This window comes from Staurois parvus, unplaced genomic scaffold (genome assembly GCF_062004578.1).
Source record: "Staurois parvus isolate SC_StPar_1 unplaced genomic scaffold, SC_StPar_1.0 ptg000343l, whole genome shotgun sequence".
Classification (NCBI taxonomy): Eukaryota; Metazoa; Chordata; class Amphibia; order Anura; family Ranidae; genus Staurois; species Staurois parvus.
Genome location: NW_028318139.1, coordinates 3065668 through 3092577, shown reverse-complemented (window position 1 = coordinate 3092577; position 26910 = coordinate 3065668). Strand labels below are relative to the sequence as shown.

At 44.3% G+C, this 26910-nt stretch overlaps 1 protein-coding gene across 1 annotated transcript in view; it reads right to left on the bottom strand.

Moving 5' to 3' along the window:
- The window catches only part of ETF1 (eukaryotic translation termination factor 1), a 109342-nt gene that overhangs the window by 34538 nt on the left and 47894 nt on the right, over nucleotides 1-26910 (bottom strand). The window contains exons 5-6 of the mRNA XM_089684307.1: nucleotides 8152-8290; nucleotides 6769-6959 (exon numbers count right to left, since the gene is read on the bottom strand). Of these exons, the coding sequence (XP_089540433.1) occupies nucleotides 6769-6959; nucleotides 8152-8290 (330 nt within the window). The remainder of the gene's footprint in view (nucleotides 1-6768; nucleotides 6960-8151; nucleotides 8291-26910) is intronic.

The window sequence follows — 26910 nt, the reverse complement described above, 5'->3', positions numbered from 1 at the left end:
GTATGGGAGGAAATATGTCTAAACTGGCCGTAGAATATGTATGAACGTCAGTTAGGGGCTAGATTGTAAAGTCCTTGAGTGCAGGGGCCTAGGTGTACAATATACAGTTAGGGCCATATATATTTGGACGCAGGCACAGTTTTAGTTTTTTTCAGGTATTTACCAAAACATATTCAAGCTATAGTTATATAATGGATATGGGCTGAAAGTGCACACTCTCAGGTTTACGTTGAGGATATGTACATTCGAATTGGAGGAAGGGTTTAGGAATTACAGCTCTTAAGAGTAGCCATCCCCCCTTTTTCAAGGGACCAAAAGAAAAAGGACAATTGAACATCATCATAAATAAAATGTTCATTTTTAATATTTTGTTGAGAATCCTTTACTAGCAATGACTGCCTGAAGTCTGGAACCCATGGACATTACCAAAGACTGAGTTTCCTCCTTTCTGATGCTTTGCCAGGCTCTAACTGCAGCTGTCTTCAGTTGTTCTTTGTTTGTGGGTCTTTCTGCCTTTAGTTTCATGAGCTGTTCCAAGCCTACTCCACACTTTTTTCTTCTCGTCATTCTGGTACAGATTAATCAGTTTCATCCATCCAAAGACTGCTTTTCCAGAACTGGTCTGGATTTTTTTTTTTTGATGTTTTTTGGCAAAGTCTAATCTGACTTTTCTATTCTTAAGGTTTATGAATGGTTTGCACCTTGTGGTGAACTCTGTATTTGCGCTCGTGAAGTCTTCTTTTGAGTGTAGATTTTGACAATGATACGCCCACCTTCTGGAGAGTGTCCTTCACTTGTCTAGATGCTAATGGGTTTTTCTTTACCACAGAGAGGATGCTGTGATAGCCCACCACTGTAGTCTTCCGTGGACATCCATGCCTTTTTATATTGCTGAGCTCACCAGTGCGTTCTTTCCTCAGAATGTATCAAACTGTTGATTAGGATAATCATAATATTGCTGCTCTCTCTCTGATGGATTTGTTTCGTTTTTGAAGCCTTAAAATGGTCTGTTTCACTAGCATGGGCAGCTCCATTTAACACATGATGTAGGTTCAAAGCAATAGATTCCAAATGCAAATACAACACTTAGAATCAACTCCAGACCTTTTACCTGCTTAATTGATGAAGAAATTACAAAAAGGAGTAGCCCACACCAGGCCATGAAACCGCTTTTGATTCAATTGTCCAATTACTTTTGCTCCCTTGAAAAAGGGGGGTGGCTACTCTTAAGAGCTGCAATTCCTAAACCCTTCCTCCAATTTGAATGTACATACACTCAAATTTAACCTGAGTGTGCACTTTCAGCCCATATCCATTATATAACTATATATTGAATATGTTTTGGTAAATACCTGAAAAAAAACAAAAAAAAAACAATTGTGTCTCTGTCCAAATATATATGCACCTAACTATAAACTAAGATAGATATATAGATATTAATTTGGTGTGACCACACTTTGGCTTCAAACCAGCATCAATTCTTACACATGCACAAAGTCAGGGATTTTGCAGGATTAGTTAGGCGTATGATTAACCAATTATACCAAGCAGGCGCTATTGCTCATCAATTTCATATGAACTAGTCATTAACTGAAACAGACAGCTATGCAGGAGGCTTACAACTAGGTGAGGAACAGCCAAACTCTGCTACTAAGGCGAGGTTGTGGAAGAGTTTCATGTCACAGGTCATACACCAATTCAGAATACATTATTAATCTCATCTCGAAGGAAAATTGTTTTTCAACATGCCTATGATCACTACAGTCAGGTCCATAAATATTGGGACATTAACACAATTCTAACATTTATGGCTCTATACACCACCACAATGGATTTGAAATGAAACGAACAAGATGTGCTTTAACTGCAGACTGTCAGCTTTAATTTGAGGGTATTTACATCCAAATCAGGTGAACGGTGTAGGAATTAAAACAGTTTGCATATGTCCCTCCCACTTGTTAGGGGACCAAAAGTAATGGGACAGAATAATAATCATAAATCAAACTGTCACTTTTTAATACTTGGTTGCAAATCCTTTGCAGTCAATTACAGCCTGAAGTGTGGAACGCATAGACATCACCAGACGCTGGGTTTCATCCCTGGTGATGCTCTGCCAGGCCTCTACTGCAACTGTATTCAGTTCCAGCTTGTTCCTGTGGCATTTTCCCTTCAGTGTTGTCTTCAGCAAGTGAAATGCATGCTCAATCGGATTCAGGTCAGGTGATTGACTTGGCCATTGCATAACATTCCACTTCTTTCCCTTAAAAAACTCTTTGGTTGCTTTTGCAGTATGCTTTGGGTCATTGTCCATCTGCACTGTGAAGCGGTGTCCAATGAGTTTTGAAGCATTTGGCTGAATATGAGCAGATAATATTCCCGAAGTACTTCAGAATTCATCCTGCTGCTCTTGTCAGCAGTCACATCATCAATAAATACAAGAGAACCAGTTCCATTGGCAGCTATACATGCCCACGCCATGACACTACCACCACCATGCTTCACTGATGAGGTGGTATGCTTAGGATCATGAGCAGTTCCTTTACTTCTCTATACTCTTCTCTTCCCATCACTCTGGTACAAGTTGATCTTGGTCTCATCTGTCCATAGGATGTTGTTCCAGAACTGTGAAGGCTTTTTTAGATGTCGTTTGGCAAACTCTAATCTGGCCTTCCTGTTTTTGAGGCTCACCAATGGTTTGCATCTTGTGGTGAACCCTCTGTATTCACTCTGGTGAAGTCTTCTCTTGATTGTTGACTTTGACACACATACACCTACCTCCTGGAGAGTGTTCTTGATCTGGCCAACTGTTGCGAAGGGTGTTTTCTTCACCAGGGAAAGAATTCTTTGGTCATCCACCACAGTTGTTTTCTGTGGTCTTCTGGGTCTTTTGGTGTTGCTGAGCTCACTGGTGCGTTCCTTCTTTTTAAGAATGTTCCAAACAGTTGTTTTGGCCACGCCTAATGTTTTTGCTATCTCTCTGATGTGTTTGTTTTGTTTTTTTCAGCCTAATGGTGGCTTGCTTCACTGATAGTGACAGCTCTTTGGATCTCATCTTGAGAGTTGACAGCAACAGATTCCAAATGCAAATAGCACACTTGAAATGAACTCTGGACCTTTTATCTGCTCATTGTAATTGGGATAATGAGGGAATAACACACACCTGGCCATGGAACAGCTGAGAAGCCAATTGTCCCATTACTTTTGGTCCCTAACAAGTGGGAGGTACATATGCAAACTGTTGTAATTCCTACACCGGTCACCTGATTTGGATGTAAATACCCTCAAATTAAAGCTGACAGTCTGCAGTTAAAGCACATCTTGTTAGTTTCATTTCAAATCCATTGTGGTGGTGTATAGAGCCAAAAATGTTAGAATTGTGTCGATGTCCCAATATTTATGGCCTGACTGTATGTTATAGATGATAGTGATCACATGATCATGATCACCAAAACCCTCAAACGACAAAGTCGTGCCCTGGAGCGACTATGGCGCAAAACCAAATCCCAACAAGCCTTCACCCGCTATAAATCTGCCTTCGGCACCTACACCTCCTCCCTCCATGCTGCCAAACAGGCCTACTTCTTGACCCTCATCAAGGCCCTCTCCTCCAATCCTCGCCGACTCTTCTCTGCCTTCAAACTCTCTACTCTCTCCACCCCCACCTCCACCCAGCACCTCACTCACCGCCCTTGAGATTGCCAATCACTTCAAAAACAAGATTGACACAATTCGTAAGGACATTGCCGCAACTCACACGCCCTCTCAACCCGTCCCCTCTCACACAGCTACCCCCTTATCCCCCCTCCCCCTCGACATAACCCGCAGGGACTTCGTCGCTGCTCAAACTCTCTCCAACCCCCTTCACCCTCACTCAGCTACCCCCTCATCACCCCTCTCCCACGGCCCCACCACTGCTCTGACCTCCTCTTCCACCCCACCCTACATTCCTCATACTGAAGCTCCCCCCACACTCCGCACCTTTGACCTTACTACCATCGAGGAAGTCTCCAAGATCCTCTCTGATGCCCGCCTCACCACCTGCCCCCTCGACCCTATCCCCTCACAACTCCTACGCTCCCTCACCCACATCTTCAATCTCTCCCTCTCCTCAGGCACTTTCCCCTCCCCTCTGAAACATGCACACATCACCCCCATACTTAAAAATCCCTCCCTGGACCCCAATGACCCGAACAACCTCAGACCCATCTCCCTGCTCCCATTTACATCTAAACTACTCGAGCGCCTAGTCTACACCCGCCTATGCTCTCACCTCAACGACAACAACCTCCTCGATCCCCTACAGTCCGGCTTCCGTCCCCTACACTCCACCGAAACTGCCTTACTCAAACTCTCCAACGACCTGCTAACCGCCAAAGCTAATGGCCACTATTCAGTGCTCCTACTCCTTGACCTCTCTGCGGCCTTCGACACAGTCGACCACCCCCTCCTCCTCAAAAAACTACACTCCCTCGGCCTCAGAGATTCTGCTCTCTCCTGGCTCTCATCCTACCTGTCACAACGCTCCTTCAGCGTTACCTATAATGCTACCACCTCCCCCTCACTCCCCCTCTCTGTTGGGGTCCCTCAAGGCTCTGTCCTCGGGCCCCTTCTCTTCTCCATCTATACCTCCTCCCTTGGCCAACTCATACACTCTCACGGCTTCAACTACCACCTCTATGCCGACGACACACAAATCTATCTCTCAACCCCCCACCTCACCCCTTTGGTCTCAGCCCGAATCACACACCTACTGAGCGACATATCAGACTGGATGTCGCTCCACTTCCTTAAATTGAACCTCTCCAAAACCGAATTTCTTGTCTTCCCCCCAGCCCGGACACCACCCCCCATTGATTTCTCCGTCACATCCAACAACGCTACCATCAAACCCGCCCTGCAGGCCAGAGTACTGGGTGTCATTCTGGACTCCAACCTATCCTTCCAGCCCCAAGTCCAATCTTTAACAAACTCGTGCAGACTCCACCTCCGCAACATCGCCAAAATCCGCACGTTCCTAACCCCAGAAACCACTAAACAGCTCATCCACTCCCTCATCATATCACGACTCGACTACTGCAACTCCCTCCTCACTGGCCTGCCTCGCCGCTGGCTATCCCCGCTTCAGTCCATCCTGAATACGGCTGCCAGACTCATTCACCTTTCCAACCGCTCTGTCTCCGCCACCCCCCTCTGCCAATCCCTCCACTGGCTTCCGATTGCGCAACGGATCAAATTCAAAATCCTAACGCTGACGTACAAAGCTGTCCACCATACTGCCCCGAACTACATCACTGACCTAATATCCAAGTACCGCCCAGCACGCACACTCCGCTCCTCACAAGACCTCCTTCTCTCTAGTTCCCTGGTCTCCTCCTCCCATGCCCGCCTCCAGGACATCTCCAGGGTGTCACCCATCCTCTGGAACTCCCTGCCCCAACCCATCAGATTATCACCTACTCTCCTCTCCTTTAGGCGCACCCTGAAAACCCATCTCTTCAGGGAAGCCTACCCCACCCCCTGCTAACTTGCCGACCTCCTCCACTCTTCCTACCACTCCATCCCCCACAGCTATCTCCTCCTGTGCCACCACCCCCTCCCTCCTAGATTGTAAGCTCGTAAGAGCAGGGCCCTCGATCCCCTCATGTTTTGCATTGTATTGGTATTGTTCTGTCACATGTTCTGTCCCCCTTTGTAATGTACAGCGCTGAGCGAACTATTGGCGCTTTATAAATACTGTATAATAATAATAATGATCAGGAACTACTCTAGCTGGTTCCTGATATTTAGTGGGGATTGAAGCTGTCAGTAACAGCTGGATTTAACAAATAGCAGCCAATGCTGAGGGATGGCGATATACGTGTGGATGAGAAGGGGTTAAAGGGTTCATTAAATCTACAGGCAATCGTCCTGTGGAGTGCATGTTTTTTGCAGACTAGACTGTAGAGAATCTTAACCAGACAAAAGTTCCAATAAGATGTTTAAATTGTTATAAACTTTACAGGTCTACCTCATATATCTCCAATGTAGCCATCTACATCAGTCTTTAAATTGGTAGGAAAGTCCTCCGTGCTGATATACACCTACAGGTAAGCAGCCTATAATGAGGCTTACCTGTGGGCACAATAAATATCTCCTAAACATGCATTGTTTAGGACAGGGGTGTCAAACTGGCAGCCTTCCAGCTGTTGCAAAACTACAAGTCCCATCATGCCTCTACCTTTGGGAGTCATGCTTGTAACTGTCAATCTTAAAATGCCTCATGGGACTTGTAGTTTGGCAACAGCTGGAGGGTTGCCAGATTGACACCATTGACACCAGACAGACAGACCATTGACTGTGGTTTAGGAGATACTTACTTTAGTAGTTTGTGATGTCACCAACGCATGTGCACTGAGCTCTCAGAGGATGGCATGGCATCCATTCAGATGCTTTGTGCCATGGCCATGACTCGCACATGTGTGGAGTGACGTCATCCTGGCTCAGCCATTCAAACTCCTGAAGCCAGTGAACCAGGAAGACTGAGTGAATATGGGATACCCGGCAGTGATGGCAGTGCATAGCTGGAGGACTTCGTTTAAAGCAAGTCTGTCATAATGTGCTACTAGTATGAGATTCATACTAGCACATTATGACATTACCTGCACTGGCCCTTTTATTTCCTGTTTTACCATCACCTTAGAGTGCTGGAAAAAGCGAATATGCTATATTCCAGATTTGGCTGTAATACATCAAAACAACATCGATTAGGATTACAAAAAAAAATCTCACCTGATCAAACATATCTGATTGACTGAGCTCTGTTTTGAAATCAGCTGACCCAGCCAACACAAGTCCAGCTACATTTACTTTATCACCAGAAATGAAAAGCTGAACAGCTGTTTCTGCTACTTTTCTGACGTAATTGTGGCGCTTTTCCATTCTTAGACGTGCAAAACGCAAAGCAGATTGCCCTCCTCTACCTGTGAGAAAAAAAAAAAGTTACTCTTTTGCAATCTTTTTACAACTGCAATTAATTTGCCCCAACCCCTTCTGAGCTGAACTAGATGCACCCCTTCCCACCACAAAACATCCACATACATTCTTAACTCTTGCAGCCAAAATGTTTTTCCTGATCTCTGTGCATGTGCAGTAGAACCCCAAATAAAACAAAACTATGGGGCCAGTAGACACTGCCACAGAATTTTACTGTGTCCAGCTGAGTTCAAAGATGTGGTCAAAAAGGTAGGGAATCTCTGAAAGTTTCCAAAATGTGTATGCATTTTAAAGTGATTCTAAAGGCTAAAAAAAAACAAAACAAAACATGTCTATACTTACCTGCTGCATGCAGAGATTTTGCACAGAGAAGCCTGGATTCTCTTCTCAGGTCTCCTGCCGGCACTCATGGCCTCTTCCTCCTGTTGCGTGCCCCCACAGCAAGCCGTTTGCTATGGGGTCACCCAAGCATGCGCACTCCACAGTCGCTGCTTTGTACTTTCATTCACACACAGAGCTGTGGCTTGACCTCACCCCTTCTCTTCTCAATGGCTCACTGGCTGCGACTGACAGCAGTGGGTGCCTTTGGCTCTCGCTGTTGTCGCAGCCTATGAGGAGAGGGTGTTCCAGAAAAGCCAGTGCACATCGCTGGGCGAAAGGGCGCATAGGTGAGTATTGGGGGGACGGGGGGCTGGGGGGATGCTGCAGAGGTTTTAAGTGTGGATAGAGTAGGAAAATGCTTCAATTGTCTGTCAGTTTGTTTGCTACCTGTGTCCTGAGGGTAATTGCACTGACAAGATTTCCCACACTTCCTGTAGTAGGAAAGCCCCTCAGACAGGTGTCCCTATTGGCAATTTTTTTTCAACCCATTGTAGTGCAATCAGGCACAGCCTACATGAAAGTGGCAATACTGCTATGAATTCAAAAGCAGTGCAGCACCATTCCCACACCATCAAAAGGAAGCTGCATTAGATGGCAGACTCCATAGTTATTTATGGGACTTTGTAGAGGATCCAAGAGAAAACCAATGGCAATACAGCATAAATGCTACAGTACGTTATAGAAGGCCATAGTTCTACCCAAAATTTTTGACAATACCCACGGTCAAGTCTTGTGAACTAAATGCACTACAAGTACCTCTAGCGTCTAATAGGCTGACCAATACATTTTCCAAATTACCATGCTTCTTTGGAAGATCCACAGTGAATTTATGTAGCACTTCTCTTGTATTTCCTTGAAGGGTTCCAAAAAGTGCCCCGCTACCATCTATTACAATGAATCCAAATTTGCTATCATCAGACAGTAGAGCCGTGAGAGCCTGTAAAACAAGAAAAATTTGCAGAGTAGCAGCAATGGAGAAAATCAGAAGCACTGTAATAGTAATATAAATAGTTATGTTTGACAATCCAATATAAACCAAACTTGAAAAATCTCCTTTTATTTTGTGATTGCTGCCCGGCTACTGATAATTTTTTCCCTCCACATTTTCCTGGATTTCCCTGCATGCTTTGCAGCTTCCTCTTTGCTGTTTATTTTTCATTTCTAAGAGCTACATATCCCATGCAAGTACTAATTCCTGTACTGAATGTGCCTCCGTAATCTCCTCCTCTCAGTTTGGAGTGCTGCAGTTTGGCCGCAGAATGGGAGTATCTGTTTTTCATGCATTTTACCTGCGGTGCCATAGACTTTCATCAGGTCACACATTTTTGCTGCATTTTTTGAAAGGGCACTAAAGATGCAGTACCTTTTGTGCACTTTCAAAAAACCGCAGCGAAAATGTGCAATCAGACAAAAGTCAATAGGATCATGATTATAAACAAGTAGAAAACGCACGTAAACCATGTGTATACCCCCCAGTGCAGCACACCACTGTAAACCTGGCCGAATTTCACAAAACATTAAGATCACTTAGAGATTGGTAGAAGTAGGCTAAAAAAAAAAAAAATCCAACTTTACAATAGTGAAAGCTTGGAAACCGCAGTTTATATTTTTTACAAGTTTGCCGCCGTCTTAACTTTTTTTTCTCATCAATGAAAAGCTTTCCAGCATTCTTTTGGATACCCACGAGAAAGTTCTTAACCGGTTGCCTACCAGCCACAGTACATATACTGCGGCAAGGCGGCACGGCTGTGCAAAATCACGTTTACAAACATTATTTTGCATATCAGGTAGGCGCGCCCCCACCCTACCCGCGACGCTGATCGCGGTTGCGGGAGTCAGTCACCTGGTCCCGACCGGAGATTACCCACTGGGTCCTGGCGATTGCCGGCAAACAGTGACACAGAGCACACCTGCATTGTTTACAATACAGCTCTGCTCCCTGGCATGTCTATGTACTGCGCTCCCTGCTCTGCAGTCCGGTCTGCAGGTGTGGCCTGTCCTTACAGCTCCTCCCCTTTCCTGGCATGTGTCCATAGTGCGCTCTCTGCTCTGCAGTCCGGTCCTATCTGCTGGTGTGGCCTGTCCTCGGAGCTCAGCGCGCCCCCTGCCTTCTATAGCCTGCCTTCTGTAAGTTAAAAATGACGACAGATTCTGGGAGTTGTAGTCCTTTTCCTTGATGTATGGTGTCAGATCATTTGATATTCTGGGTGGAGGGGCCCTGTTGGGACTTTATATGATGTACTGTGTCCGCAGTCTCTGGTCATCCCCTGTACTGTGTCCGCAGTCTCTGGTCATCCCCTGTACTGTGTCCGCAGTCTCTGGTCATCCCCTGTACTGTGTCCGCAGTCTCTGGTCATCCCCTGTACTGTGTCCGCAGTCTCTGGTCATCTCCTGTACTGTGTCCGCAGTCTCTGGTCCTCCCCTGTACTGTGTCCGCAGTCTCTGGTCCTCTCCTGTACTGTGTCCGCAGTCTCTGGTCATCTTCTGTAGTATTAATGGTGTGAACCTCCTGCGCTCCAAATATCCAAACAATATTTAACCCAGAGGACCAGCTAACATTAAATCATATACCAATGATCTCTATATATATGTAAATAAACAATGTAGCGCTACTCACAAACTAAAAATACATAAATATATACATCCACAAATAATAAACTACCACACTGTATAAATCAGTGTAAACCTCTACAAATACAGTGACACCGTGTACAAATCAGTGAAGTAAATATTACTCAGTGCCAACATAAGTATAAATAAGTGAAATCATGCATATATTACTTCATATAATACCACAAATTCGTGTGATCTACAAAACAAACAGTGATAGTGACTGAAAATATGTGTCTTCCCCCTATTAATATAATGCATATATATGCAATCTATTAAAACTAGAATACCAAACCAATAAGTATCTCCTAAAAATAAACATAGATGCCAAGACAATAATGTATATACACGCTCACATATACAGTGGGGCAAAAAAGTATTTAGTCAGCCACCAACTGTGCAAGTTCTCCCACTTAAAAAGATGAGAGAGAGGCCTGTAATTGGCATCATAGGTAGACCAACTGTGAGATACAAAATGAGAAAAAAAAATCCAGACAATCACATTGACTGATTTGGAAAGAATTTATTTGCAAATTATGGTGGAAAATAAGTATTTGGTCACCTACAAACAAGCAAGATTTCTGGCTCTCACAGACCTGGACCTTCTTCTTTAAGAGGCTCCTCTGTCCTGCACTCATTACCTGTATCAATGGCACCTGTTTGAACTTGTTATCAGTATAAAAAGACACCTGTCCACAACCTCAAACAAACAGTCAAACTCCAAACTCCACTATGGTGAAGACTACAGAGCTGTCAAAGGACACCAAAAACAAAATTGGAGACCTGCACCAGGCTGGGAAGACTGAATCTGCAATAGGCAAGCAGCTTGGTGTGAACAAATCAACTGTGGGAGCAATAATTAGAAAATGGAAGACATACAAGACCACTGATAATCTCCCTCCATCTGGGGCTCCACACAAGATCTCACCCCGTGGGGTCAAAATGATCACAAGAACGGTGAGCAAAAATCCCAGGACCACACGGGGGGACCTAGTGAATGACCTGCAGAGAGCTGGGACCAACGTAACAAAGGTTACCATCAGTAACACACTATGCCGCCAGGGACTCAGATCCTGCAGTGCCAGACGTGTCCCCCTGCTTAAGCCAGTACATGTCCGGGCCCGTCTGAAGTTTGCTAGAGAGCATTTGGATGATCCAGAAGAGGATTGGGAGAATGTCATATGGTCAGATGAAACCAAAATAGAACTGTTTGGTAGAAACACAACTCATCGTGTTTGGAGGAGAGAGATTGCTGAGTTGCATCCAAAGAACACCATACCTACTGTGAAGCATGGGGCTGGCAACATCATGCTTTGAGGCTGCTTCTCCGCAAAGGGACCATGTACAGAACAGAATGAATGGGGCCATGTATCGTGAGATTTTGAGTGCAAACCTCCTTCAATCAGAAAGGGCATTGAAGATGAAACGTGGCTGGGTCTTCCAACATGACAATGATCCCAAACATACAGCCCGGGCAACGAATGAGTGGCTTCGTAAGAAGCATTGCAAGGTCCTGGAGTGGCTTAGCCAGTCTCCAGATCTCAACCCCATAGAAAACCTTTGGAGGGAGTTGAAAGTCCGCGTTGCCCAGCGACAGCCCCAAAACACTGCTCTAGAGGAGATCTGCATGGAGGAATGGGTCAACATACCAGCAACAGCGTGTGCCAACCTTGTGAAGACTTACAGGAAACGTTTGACCTCTGTCATTGCCAACAAAGGATATATAACAAAGTATTGAGATGAACTTTTGATATTGACCAAATACTTATTTTCCACCATAATTTGCAAATAAATTCTTTCCAAATCAGCCAATGTGATTGTCTGGATTTTTTTTCTCATTTTGTCTCTCATAGTTGAGGTCTACCTATGATGCCAATTACAGCTCTCTCATCTTTTTAAGCGGGAGAACTTGCACAATTGGTGGCTGACTAAATACTTTTTTGCCCCACTGTATGAAAAACCCAAATCAGTGAAACATACATATGTGTAAACAATGTGCATTAAAGTGTACAAAACACAGTGCAACCACACTAAAATAAAGGATCAAACTCCAATGTCTGATCAGTGCTCATAAAGTCCAGTTAGTCCCGGAATTCAGGTGGAAACAGCAAATTTAACCCCTCCCCTTGATTCACGGAATATCTGTATGCGTTGATTGTGGATCAAAGCAATTTATATGCACAACAATTTATTGCCGCCAACCAAAATTCAAACCTTGCCAGACCAGTCGCATGGAAACCCATTACGGTTTTTGAATTTACATTTTTTTTGGGCCTAACCCTCAACATGGGCATTACAAAAAAAAAATGAATTGCGTTTGTATTGGTCCACAGACCGGATTCATCATATGCCTGTGTTCTCTGCTGCCATGGCCAGGCATAGATATGAGAGTATAATGTGTTTTATGCATTTCAACAACAATACACTCTGTCGTCCTCAGGATGACCCTGAATTTGACCGACTCCACAAAATTCAGGCCCTTATGAATCACCTTAACCAAAAATTTGCAGATGTATAGCTATACTCCCCAGTAACAAATCTGTGTTGATGAGTCCCTGATTAATTTTTCTGGCCGCCTTGCATTCAAACAATTTCTCCCCAGCAAGTGTGCCAGATATGGGGTCAAGATGTAGAAGACCTGTGAGAGGACAACAGGCTATACTTAAAAGTTTAGGTTTTTACGAGGGAAAAGAGTCACGTGGAGCCCCCCGGATGCCCAGACCACATGGGGAGCAGTGGCAAGATAGTTTGAGACTTGGTGTCATCCTTTTTCCATATGAGGTACCACTTATATGTGGACAATTTTTATTCAAGCGTGCCACTCTTTAGACATTTGTTCAATCTTGGAACTGGCGCTTGTGGCAAAGTATGACCTAATGTGTGCCCACCAATAGAAGTGGGTGGATGCAAAGTGGTATATTCTAATGGTGGGCCTACCACACACTTTTTCTGGCAGAGATTTCTTCTTTTTCCATTCAGCACACAGGCTGCATATATATTAAAAAAAAAAAAAAAAAAAAAGGAAGAAGAACATAGCATATAACCAACAAGGATCAGAGATGTACTGGTACATCACTGGACTTTGAATGGTTATACCAGGATGATGCCTACAGCTGCAGGCATCATCCTGGTATAGTTTTTTTTCAGCCCGCAATCGGCTTTCATGTAAAAGCAATCCTAGTGGCTAATTAGCTGCAGGATTGCTTTTACAAGCAACAGGAGATAACCCCCCCCCCCCCTCCCCCGCTGCCTTCCACGGCCTTCTCGGGCAGTCCCATGCCATCGGGGGAACCCGAGAATGCAGCCGGTGTTTCTGCCAGCTGACCATAGAGCTGATTGGAGACCAGAGTGGTGCCAATCATCTCTATAGTCTAAGAATTCGGAAGCTACGAGCATTTCATTTCAGTTTCGCAGGATATAAACAGCACCATTTGTAAATTGGGAAAGCATCTGATCACAACGATTATGGTTTGTTTAGATAATGTAAGGGCAGAGGAGATATCCAGAGTCAGATAGACGCTAGATTTCTCAAAAAAGAATATATGACAATGCCCATTGAAGTTATAGGGGATATTTGCATTCCCTGTGATAGCATCAAAAGTGATAAAAAAAAAAAAAAAAAAAAGTAAAAAGTAAAAAGGTACAGTGTAAAAAAAAAAAAAAAATCAAAATAACTAAAAAAAAAATAAAAAAAAACCTCGCCTCTCCCACACGCGCACACCTGTGTGCACAAGCATTGACCCTGTGCCTGTATGTAAACAGCGGTTGCACCATGCATGTGAGGTATCGCCGTGAACGTCAGATCAAGGGCAGTAATTCTAACACTAGACGTCCTCTGTAAATCTAAAATGGTAGCTTTTAAAGGGTTGCCTATAGATATTAAAAATGTAAGCAGTTTGTCGCCATTGCACGGGGCATGTGCAGTTTTAAAGCATGTCATGTTTGGTATCTATTTACTCAGCATACCATTATCTTTTATAGCTTACCAAATAATTGGCCAACATATTGTGTTTTTGTGCATTAAAAGTAAAAAAAGTGTATTTTTTTGTAAAAAATTTGCTTTTCAAAAAAATCACTGAGTGAGTACTATGTGCCATAAAAAATTGTAGTACCCCCCATTTTATTCACTAGGGTGTCTGCTTTAAATACAAAAATAGATATAATGTTTGGGGGCTTAAATTAATTTCCTAGCAAAAAACACTGATTTTTTTCATGTGAACAAAAAGTGTCAGAAAAGGCTTGATCTTCAGGTGGTTAGAAGAGTGAATGATGTATGGCATAAATTTCTAATGCTGGGCATAAAACACCCCACCCCCCAAAACGACCTTTTTTTTTGGAAAGTAGACACCCCAAACTATTTGCTGAGAGACATGTTGAATCAATAGAAGAATTTATTTTTTACCACAGGTTTTTGGAAAATGACTTTTCACTATTTTTTTTTTACATACTGTCACCAGTGCAGTACAGCGTCATCATATAACTGGCATGGCGGTTAACAGGGACACTGACTGGTGACAGTATGAAAAAAAAATATATATATTTTTTTTATTATATTTAATTTATTACATTTTTTTTATTTTTTTTTAAGATTTTTTTTCATATTTTACTATGACCAAAGTAGTACAATGTTACCATAGTAACACTGTACTACTTTGGGGAAGTGATCAGTATTTTTTATTTTTTTTTTTTTACACAATTTGCTTATAGCAAAGAATTACTTTGCTATAAGCAAGCATTTACCTGAATGAAATCGATTCATTCAGCTTTTTTTTTTTTTTTTTGTGCTTAGCTGTGATATGGTCACAGCTAATCACATGACATGTGCATGTGATTAGCTGTGACCATTCACAGCTAGGCACTAGTATACAATGGATGGCATCATGAATGAAGCCATCCATTGTATACAACTGTCATGTGACCTGCTGTGATTGGTCATAGCAGGTCACATGGTACCAGCAACGGGAGCCGCTACTCGGATCTGTCATCGGCCGTGTCCGAGGTGCACGGCCCGTGACAGATTCCGCTGCTGCGCCGCTCTGCATTACCACAAACGTCGCATGTGCGGGAGCACGCCAAATGGCGTGCACCCGGAATGAAGAGGCACATCTGAAGCCGCCAAACGGCCATTGGCCGGGCGGCTAATGGTTAAATGATTTACTGCTCACACATGCCATAGGTGTATGTGGAATTACTCTCCAAAATACATTCTGCTGCTTCTCCCGAGTATGGGGGTACCATATGTGAGAAACGTTTTGGCAGTCTAGCCAAGTACAGGACCCCAAAATCCAATAAGCACCTACAGGCTTTTAAAGGGCTTTATTTCCTCATTACACTTCCAGACTACCTATCACAGTTTCGGAGGCCCTGAAATGCCAGGATAGCACCTAACCCCGGCAAATGATCCCTTTTTGGAAAGTAGACACCCCAAGGAATTTGATAAGCATGGTGAGTATTTTGCAGATCTCATTTGTTGCCACAAGTTTTTAGAAAATTAAGAAAACAAAAAAAAAACATTTTTTTCTATTTTTTTCATATTTCAAAACCTTGTGAGAAAATTTGATCTGCAAAATACTCGCCATGGTTCCTTTTAAATTCCTTGGGGTGTCTACTTTCCAGAAAGGGGTCATTTGGGGGGGTTGGTGCTATCCTGGCATGTGAGGGCTTTTGAAACTGTGATAGGTATTGGAGGAAGTGAAGTAAGTTACGCACCTTCAGGCTTTCAAAGTGGTTATTGGATTTCAGGCTTCTGTATGTGGCTAGGCTCCCAAAAAGTCTCACATGTGGTATCCCCATACTTGGTAGAAGTAGCAGAATGTATTTTGGGGTGTAATTCCACATATACCCATGGCTTGTGTGAGAAATAAATCATTTAAAATGACAACTTTGTGCAAAAAAAAAAAGTTGTCATTTTTTCAGAAACTTGCGGAAAAAAAATAAATCTCTCATGGACTCAATATGCCTCTCAGCAGATAGCTTAGGGTGTCTACTTTCCGAAAAGGGGTCATTTGGGGGTGTTTGTACTATCCTGGTATTTTAGCACCTCAAGAAATGTGATGGGCAGTCAGAAAGTAAACGCTGTGTAAATTCCATTATCTATACCATAGTTTGTAGACGCTATAAATTTCACACAAAGCAATAAATATACACGTATTGGGATATTTTTTTAACCAAAAACATGTAGCAGAATACATTTTGGCCTAAATTTATGACAACATTTTAGTTTTTTTGGATATTTTCATGACCAAAATGAGAAAATATTGTTTTTTCAAAAAGTGTTTTTTTTCTTCAAAACGTTTTCTGTTTATAGCGCCAAAAATAAAAAGTGCATAGGTGATCAAATACTACCAAAAGAAAGCTCTATTTGTGTGAAAATAAGGACATAAAATTTAATTTATGTACCATATTGCATGACCGCGCAATTGTCCGTTGAACTAGAGCAGCGCTGTATAGCAAAAAAATGGCGCAAATTGCAGTATCTATACCATAGTTTGTAGACGCTATAACTTTCACACAAAGCAATCAATATACACTTACTGGGATTTTTTTTTACCAAAAACATGTAGCAGAATACATTTAGGCCTAAATGTATAACTAACTTTGAGTTTACTAAATATTTTTTATAGCTGAAAGTAAAAAATAGTTTTTCTTCAAAATTTTTGGTCTTTTTTTGTATATAGCGTGAAAAATAAAAGCGCACAGGTGATCAAATACCACCGAAAGAAAGCTCTATTTGTGTGAAAAAAAGGACGTAAATTTTGTTTGGGTGCAGCATTGCATGACCGCGCAATTATCAGCTGAATTAGTGCAGCGCCGAGTAGCAAAAAGAGGCCTGGTCAGGAAAGGGGGTAAAGCCTCTGGAGGGCAAGTGGTTAAAAAAATAGTCTCCCTGGATCCACCCTGCCCACTCTTCTATATCAACAGATAGTTTTATAAAAATGGGAATCCTCCTGCGCTAAAGGAAGTGACCCCGGAGGAAGTCATGAGGTTCAATGACGTAACGCGTAGGTACGCCATGACGCAGCTTCCAGAGCGTGGTGACGCACTTCCGGCGTCGGACGCCATCTTGGTGAACCTGAAAGTCCCCTATTCATGCAGTACACCCTAGCATGAGGAATCTGCTGTTGCACTCTTGCCAAAAGTGAGTGGTCATTTTTTACTTTTGGATTATTACATTGAGTTTATATAGCGCCAAAGGGTTTACTCAGCGCTGTACAATAGAGGGGGGGGCGCGACAATACAAGAAACAGAACAGCAACAACAACAGTACACGAGAAGTTAGAGGGCCCTACTCTTTTCGAGCTTACAATCTAGGAGGGAGGAATAAAGGAATATTCTATACATACTACACTATGGAGGATCTATTTTCTCTCATCTTGTGGGGTGAGAGATATGCTTGACAGATATATTCTTCCCGTGAGGCCTAGTATACCCTATGGAGTAAGTGGGAGAGGAACGACAGGTCCCAGAATCACCTGCCACGGTTGGAGTAGGATCCAGGGAGATCCTGAAAGTGAAGTGGCCTGTTGGGTCGCCTAAGGGAGGTGAGGAGGCAATCTATCCTTTGAGTGTGCCGACACATCCACAGATACCACCACTGCACTATGTTGCATGTTCTTAATGTTGTTTGAAGCACTTGTAAACGGACATTTATATCTGTGTGGAGTTCATTTGTGTGATCACATTTTGTCACTATCACTTTTTCCCGTTTAGGGGTCCTGATTTTGTTTATGAGTTATCACTTATCATATTTATTATTTGTGCTAATAAGTGTATTCACTGGTTGTAGGGCACTAAGGTGACTATAGGTCACTTGCATATTTTAGCACTTGTTGCACGTTTTATATTTACAGGTTGGTTTAATTTTATTTATTCATTTATTATTTGATGTGTTTATTTGGGAGGTTAAGGTAGGGTTAGAGCGCTGTACTATTGTTGGTTTTAACAGATAGTTTTATGTTGCTACAATTACATGACCCGGACTCGGGCAGTCTTGACGTCCTCTCTGACTTTCTCTCGTTCCATTTTACTTTTTTTTTTTACTTTTTTTTTTTTTTTTAATTTATTAGTTTTAACAATATACAACCACAGATGATGATGTTATGCAGTTATGACACCCATGTGACATCAATTCTGGTCAGGGAGATAATATTGCGGCAAATAAACATAACATGAAGTTAGTGCGATGTTAGCAGTTCGGAAAGGGCATTGATACTGAGGTATACCAGTTGTGTTGAATAGTGAGGAAAAATAATATGAGGAGGTGGGAGAAGAGAGGTTTGTGTATAGAGAAGAGAAAAAAAAAATATCCAGCAGAGATTATGCAGTCCGAACGTAATCTGAGGATGATGTAATTTGCCAGTAAATGGTGTTGAGTAATGGGGATGTACGTAGATGTCATCAGTGCACCACCCATACCGTGTCCAAAATACAGTACAGAGAAGAATATTTGAGGAATCGGGTGGCGGGTGTAAGTGGTAGTGGTAAAAAGAGGTTAGAGAAGAAAAGGGGAATGAATAGAAAAGGGGGGAATTTGTGAACAAATGAAATGATCAGCGTTGAAGAGAGTATTGTGAAATAAGATGGTATGGCATCTGGAGTCAGGAGAGAAGAACAGTAGAGAAGATTGTAGATATAATATAGAGAGATAGGAGACCAAGAGACCGAGTTATGAAAAGAGCAAGAAGATAAAGATCAGAGAATCGTTTTTAGAAAGTGGCAATGAGAAATTGGAGAGTAGTAATTATGAATTTAATAAATAAGTAGTAATTATTTACTTAGTATGTGTTACGGGTTCCACCATGGGTGGATATGATGAAAAGGAAGTGTCACCCTCTATCTGGCTAATGAGAGTCTATGGTGTGGGGACAATGTTGAATTTGTAGAAGAACATAAGTCGATAAAATAGTTACGAGTCAAGATATAGATGAGATGAGGACAGAGAGAGTGAATGAGAAACGAAGAGAAGATCAATAGCAATTAATTAACCAATGCACATGACCAATTAGTAGACAGAACTATAGCAACAAGTCCGCATCTGAGTAAAGAAGGCCTGCTCCTGTATGGAGAGGGAACCTGTAATATAGGAGTTCCATTTTCTAAAATAATGGGATTCCTTTGAAGTAGTCGGTGAGGTGATTAGATGAAGCCTGTCTAAACGTAGGAGAGAGTTGAGCTCTTGTTTGATGTCCGTCATAGTTGGAGGGGAGTTAGAAACCCATTTGCGGAGAATGACCCATCTTGCAATGAAGAGGCATGTTGATATCCAAGATTTGTTATCTCTGAAGGAAGACGTTTGTGAAGAGAATAGACCAATGATTGGCTGTTCCATAAATCCAAAAAGTAACGGTAGCGGTTGGATGGGTAATCGGAAAGCAGTGATGACGGATATGAAATGAACCACTTGCTTCCAGAATGTAGAGATAGCAGGACAGATCCAGAATCTGTGTTGTAGTGATGGTTTTTGAATTCCACACAGAGGTCAGGTAGACAGAGCCAGATTATTTTTGAAGTAGAGACAGGGCATATAGGCACAGTGAAGAATCTTAAGCTGTTGTTCACGCCAGAATTCGTTGCTATTAAAAAGGCACAAGTGGATTGGAAATTGGTCAGTTGTGAGTGCATTGTTGAAATCTTTGACCCAGGATTTCACAGCATTGAATGCCTCGAAAGGTTCGGCAAATAGAAGATTCAGCGGACTATACATGTTCGAAATGTTGTATTTTCGAGAGTTCGCCAGGACATCAATAAATGTCGATTGAAATTTGGTAGATTTAGTGGGTGCCACGGAGTTGACAAAGTTCCTTACTTGGAATATGTAGAAGAAATGGTGTGCCGGGAGTCCATAAGTTTGTAGGATACTGTTAAGAGATCTTGGGAAACCCGTAGAGATGTCATATAGTAGTTGTACCAGAGTTAGGTGTTGAACTCGCCAAGTATCATATGCATCGTGAGATTGAGGAGGAGGAAAGGAGGGGTTATGATGAATAGGAAGAAAGCGTGAAAGCCACGGGGAGACCCCCAATTTACGCCTGACTTCCCTCCATGTAATAAGGGTGTCACGGGTGAGTGGGTTATGTTTTAAGTGAGGTGGCAGAGAGTTAACATTGGAGTGTAATAAGGCCGAGAGATCATAAGGGTATGCTAGTGCAGATTCCAAATGATAGAGTAATTAGAAGATTGGGTGAGCCAGTCTAGGCCTATACGAAGTAAACAGGAAAGATTATAGACGCAAATATTTGGGAGACCGGAGCCTCCCTCGCATCTTGGTAGGAGTAATTTATCAAGTGCTATACAGGGACGTTTGCCTTTCCATAAAAAAGTTGATATTGCCCGATTTAGCCTCGTTATGTCGCTGTGCTTAAGCAGGAGAGGTATGGTTTGGAGCGGGTAAAGAAGTTTCGGAAAAAAAAATAGCGGCTGGTCGGAGGGGGGTGGAGCCTGTACATGGCGGCACAGGAGAGCGGGGAATAGGAACTCTCCGATAGCCTCCCCCACCTACCCTCCCTAAAGTGTCCCGAGGCTAACTAGCTGTGTCGGAGAGCTGCTGGAGAACCAACCTGGAGAGGGGAGAGATCCCGGCGGGGTTGCGGTGCAGGGACGTTTGCCTTTCCATAAAAAAGTTGATATTGCCCGATTTAGCCTCGTTATGTCGCTGTGCTTAAGCAGGAGAGGTATGGTTTGGAGCGGGTAAAGAAGTTTCGGAAAGCGGACCATCTTAAGGTGTGATCTACACAGGAGGGAAAGCGGCAAGTCCTTCCACATATCCAGTTCCCCAATAACTTTGCCAATCGCTGGCGTATGATTTAACGTATACAAGGATGAAGCTAGTTTCCCTATCTTTATAAGCAGATGATAGGTTTGGGAGCAATTTTGAATGTCGAGTTTTGGGTCCACACCGGAAGACGGGAGTGGAATAGTGGAAGCACCTCGCTTTTAGAAAAATTAATGCGGAATCCGGAGCAAAGGCGAAAAGAGGAGAAAATATGTTGGCTATAGGGCAAGTCGAGGGAAGGTTGCGAGGTGAAAATTAAAATATCTGCAAACAAGGCGAGTCTCAGCTCCTCTTGCTCGATTTTGATGCCATGTATATCAGATTGAAATAATAGGAAGCGTGCTAATGGTTCTAGGGCCAAGTTGAAAAGTAACAGGGACAAAGGGCACCCCTGTCTAGTGCCTTTGTGGAGATGAATAGGGTTAGATATGTGACCCACTGCTACAACTCGGGCTGTTGGAGATGAGTACATGGTTTGGATTAGATGCATAAACGGGCCTTCAAACCCAAACTTTCCTAGCGCTAAGAAAAGTCATTCAAAACTAACATTATCAAAGGCCTTTTCGGTGTCTAATGAAATTATTGCCGCGTCTAGGAGTGTGTCGTTCGAGGCTTGACTCAAAGCGGATATCACCTTCCGAATATTCGAGGCTGCTGAGCGTCCCTGCACAAAACCCGCTTTGGAAGGATGAATAAGAGTGGGTAAAATAGTTGCTAGGCGAGAGGCTATAATTTTTGACAAGAGTTTTGCATTAAGATTCAGCAGGGATATAGGACGATACAAGCCAGGTTCTAACGGATCTTTATCTTTTTTGGCAATTTAATGTTGGCTTGGGAACCGGGGGGGAAGGTAGTCTCCTCCTGTCTGAATGGTCTGGAACACTGATTGTAATGTAGGGGAAAGGGTTTCAGCCATTAACTTATAAAATTCGGCTGTATAGCCATTGGTGCCTGGGGCTTTACCGTTTGCAAGTGATTTAATAGCTAGAGATACATCCGTCAGTGTAATGGGAGCACTTAAGGCTTGAAGTGAGGTGGGGTCTAACCGTGGCAATGAGACATGGTCCAGGAAGGAGGTAGCTTTGGATATGTCTATATGGTCCGGGCTATAGAGAGTTTGGTAGAAGTTTTCTAAAACTGATATAATGTCTAGAGGATCGCTTTTCAGCGTTCCCTGAGCATCTCTCAGAGACGTAAAAAGAGTAGGTGTAAATGGATTTTTGCATAATCTTGCTAACAACTTGCCCAGCTTATTGCGGAATTTATGAAATTGCAGGTCGTTGTGTGATTTATGTATGGCCTCTTGGGCAGCAGCCCATGTGTCAAATTGATGCTTGGCTTCTGACCATGCAGCTCTATGTTCATGGGAATTAAGATTTGCTAGATCTTGCTGTGCTTGTCTTAAATGGAGACTTGATGCTGAATAGCTACGTAGAAGGTTTTTCTTGTATGTAAAGTGAACGCTATGATTCTGCCACGTAGAACCGCTTTGCCAGTCTCCCAAAAGAGGTTAGGGTTTGTTTGATGTTCCGCATTTGTTTCACAAAACTCGCTCCAAGCATTATTCAATACTTGGAGCAAGTCCCGATTGTGTGCCAGAAAGGAGGGGAAACGCTAGGTGCGTGAGTGGTGGTTATTTTGCGCATGTCTTATGGAGATGGAAATCGGGGAGTGATCGGAGATCGCTATATCATGTATCTCAGAATCTGTGATGTTTTGTAAGAGCCTGTGATTGACAAAGAAATAATCAGTTCTGGATAGAGTATGGTGTACGGGGGAGAAGAAAGTGAATCCCCTTACCTCTGGGTGTGTTAGTCGCCACACATCCGTGAGCTGCAACGACTCTATGAAGTTGTTCAATAGCGTGTGTGTTAATGGGGAGGAGGGGTTAGCTGGACAATTCGGTGTGAAGGGTTTTTGTTTATCTTCCTGCATGTGCATACATTGATTGAAGTCTCCTCCCAACAATACAGGGAGGTGCAGAAAATTTTACAATATCGAGGACAGATCTTGGAAGAAAGGTTTGGCGAGGAGTTTGATGCGTATATATTTGCCAATACTAAAGGGGAGGAAACTAACATGACATGGGCAGCAATGTATCGGCCCTCCTCATCTGTGTCCAATGTGACAATGTCAGGTGTGAGGCGTTTATGAAAAAGGATTATTACAACTGCTTTGCCAGAGGGAGATGGCGACCCCAGCACTTGTCCTACCCATAATTTTTTCATACGCATAAAGTCCGTTTGGGTTAGGTGAGTTTCTTGGAGGAACGCGATGTCTGTTTTCATGCATTTTAAATGTCGAAGAATGGCCATGCGTTTATAAGGCAATATCAAGCCCTTAACATTCCATGAAATCACACGAAGCATAGGGAAGTAAATGCAATTAGGAAGGTATCAGTATCGTCCTTGTTGAGCAGCAGATCCGTGAACTCCGTCTCATTGCCTGCGCCCCCTTGGCTCTGCATGAGAAGGGGAGTTGTGGGGTTTCCGGGTGAGAAAGAGATAGAGCAAAGAGGAAGAGGAGAAGAGAAGAGGGAAAACATACAAAAATCAGACCGACCAAACAGGGGACGATCGAAAAACTGAAAGGAACAATAAACTGTATAATTAACTTGGACTTCACATTATTCCGCATGTGATCTCCTTTCTCAAGCCTGCGTTACCGGAAATGATTAGTTGTGGATCCCGTACCGAGGAGTTGCGTTATCAGGTAGGAGGAAGGGAGAGCCCCCTATGGCGGCATAGGCCACTAGCAAAAGAAGGGATCAACGCACCCTATTATCTGCGGTAGCGCAGCAGCCAAAGGTATGATAAGACATTGCATACATATTGTAAATAAACCGTCGTAAGAACGAGAGAGAGCCCATGACTCCAAAGAGAACAGAATTGAGTAGCGTAATTAACCAATAATATTACACTTGAACTAAAAGCCGTATCATGAGGCAGTGAATACCAGTTTATAAATTTGCCAATAAGGTGTGTCTCATACTTCAGGGGGGACTTTGCTTTGCTAACGTGGGATTAATGCATTAGCGTTTTGGCGGGTCCTTTCTTGGACTACGTTGATCTCGCGGGCCGAGATCTTGTGATGGTTGTAGAGGGCCCATGGTGTCAGGTAAATTATTTTGTAGGTATAAAAGGGCTTCCTCTGGATGTGTGAAAGATTTGGGTTCCCCTGCAGGCGTAGTGAAGCGAAGCGTAGCGGGGTAAGCAAGGGTAAATTTTTCCCCTTTCTGGGACAGTGTAGCACAAGTTGGTTGGAACGACTTGCGTTTGCGGGAGACTTCTGGCGAATAATCAAAACAGTAAAAGCTTGTGACCATCCAGTTGCAGGGACTGTGAGTTACGAAACAAATTAAGAATGGCTACTCGGTCAGCGTAGTTAAGATATTTAACAATTGTAGACCGTGGCGTGCGTTGATCATTCGAGGGGGCACCTAATTGATGCGCCCTTTCGACCTGACAATGTGTCGTGATTCCCAGTGCTGCGGGTATACGTTTAGAGCAGATTTCAGATAATTATTATTATTATTATACAGTATTTATAAAGCGCCAATAGTTCGCTCAGCGCTGTACATTACAAAGGGAGACAGAACATGTGACAGAACAATACCAATACAATGCAAAACATGAGGGGATCAAGGGCCCTGCTCTTTCGAGCTTACAATCTAGGAGGGAGGGGGTGGTGGCACAGGAGGAGATAGCTGTGGGGGATGGAGTGGTAGGAAGAGTGGAGGAGGGAGGCAAGTTAGCAGGGGGTGGGGTAGGCTTCCCTGAAGAGATGGGTTTTCAGGGTGCGCCTAAAGGAGAGGAGAGTAGGTGATAATCTGATGGGTTGGGGCAGGGAGTTCCAGAGGATGGGTGACACCCTGGAGAAGTCCTGGAGGCGGGCATGGGAGGAGGAGACCAGGGAACTAGAGAGAAGGAGGACCTGTGAGGAGCGGAGTGTGCGTGCTGGGCGGTACTTGGATATTAGGTCAGTGATGTAGTTCGGGGCAGTATGGTGGACAGCTTTGTACGTCAGCGTTAGGATTTTGAATTTGATCCGTTGCGCAATCGGAAGCCAGTGGAGGGATTGGCAGAGGGGGGTGGCGGAGACAGAGCGGTTGGAAAGGTGAATGAGTCTGGCAGCCGTGTTCAGGATGGACTGAAGAGGGGATAGCCAGCGGCGAGGCAGGCCAGTGAGGAGGGAGTTGCAGTAGTCGAGTCGTGATATGATGAGGGAGTGGATGAGCTGTTTAGTGGTTTCTGGGGTTAGGAACGTGCGGATTTTGGCGATGTTGCGGAGGTGGAGTCTGCACGAGTTTGTTAAAGATTGGACTTGGGGCTGGAAGGATAGGTTGGAGTCCAGAATGACACCCAGTACTCTGGCCTGCAGGGCGGGTTTGATGGTAGCGTTGTTGGATGTGACGGAGAAATCAATGGGGGGTGGTGTCCGGGCTGGGGGGAAGACAAGAAACTCGGTTTTGGAGAGGTTCAATTTAAGGAAGTGGAGCGACATCCAGTCTGATATGTCGCTCAGTAGGTGTGTGATTCGGGCTGAGACCAAGGGGGTGAGGTGGGGGGTTGAGAGATAGATTTGTGTGTCGTCGGCATAGAGGTGGTAGTTGAAGCCGTGAGAGTGTATGAGTTGGCCAAGGGAGGAGGTATAGATGGAGAAGAGAAGGGGCCCGAGGACAGAGCCTTGAGGGACCCCAACAGAGAGGGGGAATGAGGGGGAGGTGGTAGCATTATAGGTAACGCTGAAAGAGCGTTGTGACAGGTAGGATGAGATCCAGGAGAGAGCAGAATCTCTGAGGCCGAGGGAGTGTAGTTTTTTGAGGAGGAGGGGGTGGTCGACTGTGTCGAAGGCTGCAGAGAGGTCAAGGAGTAGGAGCACTGAATAGTGTCCATTAGCTTTGGCGGTTAGCAGGTCGTTGGAGAGTTTGAGTAAGGCAGTTTCGGTGGAGTGTAGGGGACGGAAGCCGGACTGTAGGGGATCGAGGAGGTTGTTGTCGTTGAGGTGAGAGCATAGGCGGGTGTAGACTAGGCGCTCGAGGAGTTTAGATGTAAATGGAAGCAGGGAGATGGGTCTGAGGTTGTTCGGGTCATTGGGGTCCAGGGAGGGCTTTTTAGGTATGGGGGTGATGTGTGCATGTTTCAGAGGGGAGGGGAAAGTGCCTGAGGAGAGGGAGAGATTGAAGATGTGGGTGAGGGAGCGTAGGATGGAGGAGGAGGAAGGTCGTAGGAGTTGTGAGGGGATAGGGTCGAGGGGGCAGGTGGTGAGGCGGGCATCAGAGAGGGTCTTGGAGACTTCCTCGATGGTAGTAAGGTCAAAGGTGTGGAGTGTTGGGGGAGCTTCAGTATGAGGAATGTAGGGTGGGGTGGAAGAGGAGGTCAGAGCAGTGGTGGGGCCGTGGGAGAGGGGTGATGAGGGGGTAGCTGAGTGAGGGTGAAGGGGGTTGGAGAGAGTTTGAGCAGCGACGAAGTCCCTGCGGGTTATGTCGAGGGGGAGGGGGGATAAGGGGGTAGCTGTGTGAGAGGGGACAGGTTGAGAGGGCGTGTGAGTTGCGGCAATGTCCTTGCGAATTGTGTCAATTTTGTTTTTGAAGTGATTGGCAGTCTCAAGGGCAGTGAGTGAGGTGCTGGGTGGAGGTGGGGGTGGAGAGAGTAGAGAGTTGAAGGCAGAGAAGAGTTGGCGAGGATTGGAGGAGAGGGCCTTGATGAGGGTCAAGAAGTAGGCCTGTTTGGCAGCATGGAGGGAGGAGGTGTAGGTGCGGAAGGCAGATTTGTAGCGGGTGAAGGCTTGTTTGGATTTGGTTTTGCGCCATAGTCGCTCTAGGGCACGACTTTGTCGTTTGAGGGTTTTGGTGTGATCAGTCTGCCAGGGCTGGAGCGGTTGGGGTCTGGTGTTGCGTGTGGTTAAAGGCGCTAGTGAGTCAAGGGCTGTTGAGAGCGCATTGTTGTAGGCGGTCAAAGCCAAGTCGGGGCAGGACAGGGGGAGGATGCGGTCGTGGAGTTGATCAGCTGCAGAGTGGAGGGAGGCAGGGTTAAGGTTGCGGAGGTTACGGCTGGTAGTAGTGTGACATTTGGAGGGGTAGGCGTTGGAGGACGAGGAGATAGAGAAGGTGATCAGGTTGTGGTCAGAGAGAGGGAAGGGGGTGTTAGTGAGGTTGTGGGGAGCGCATCGGTTGG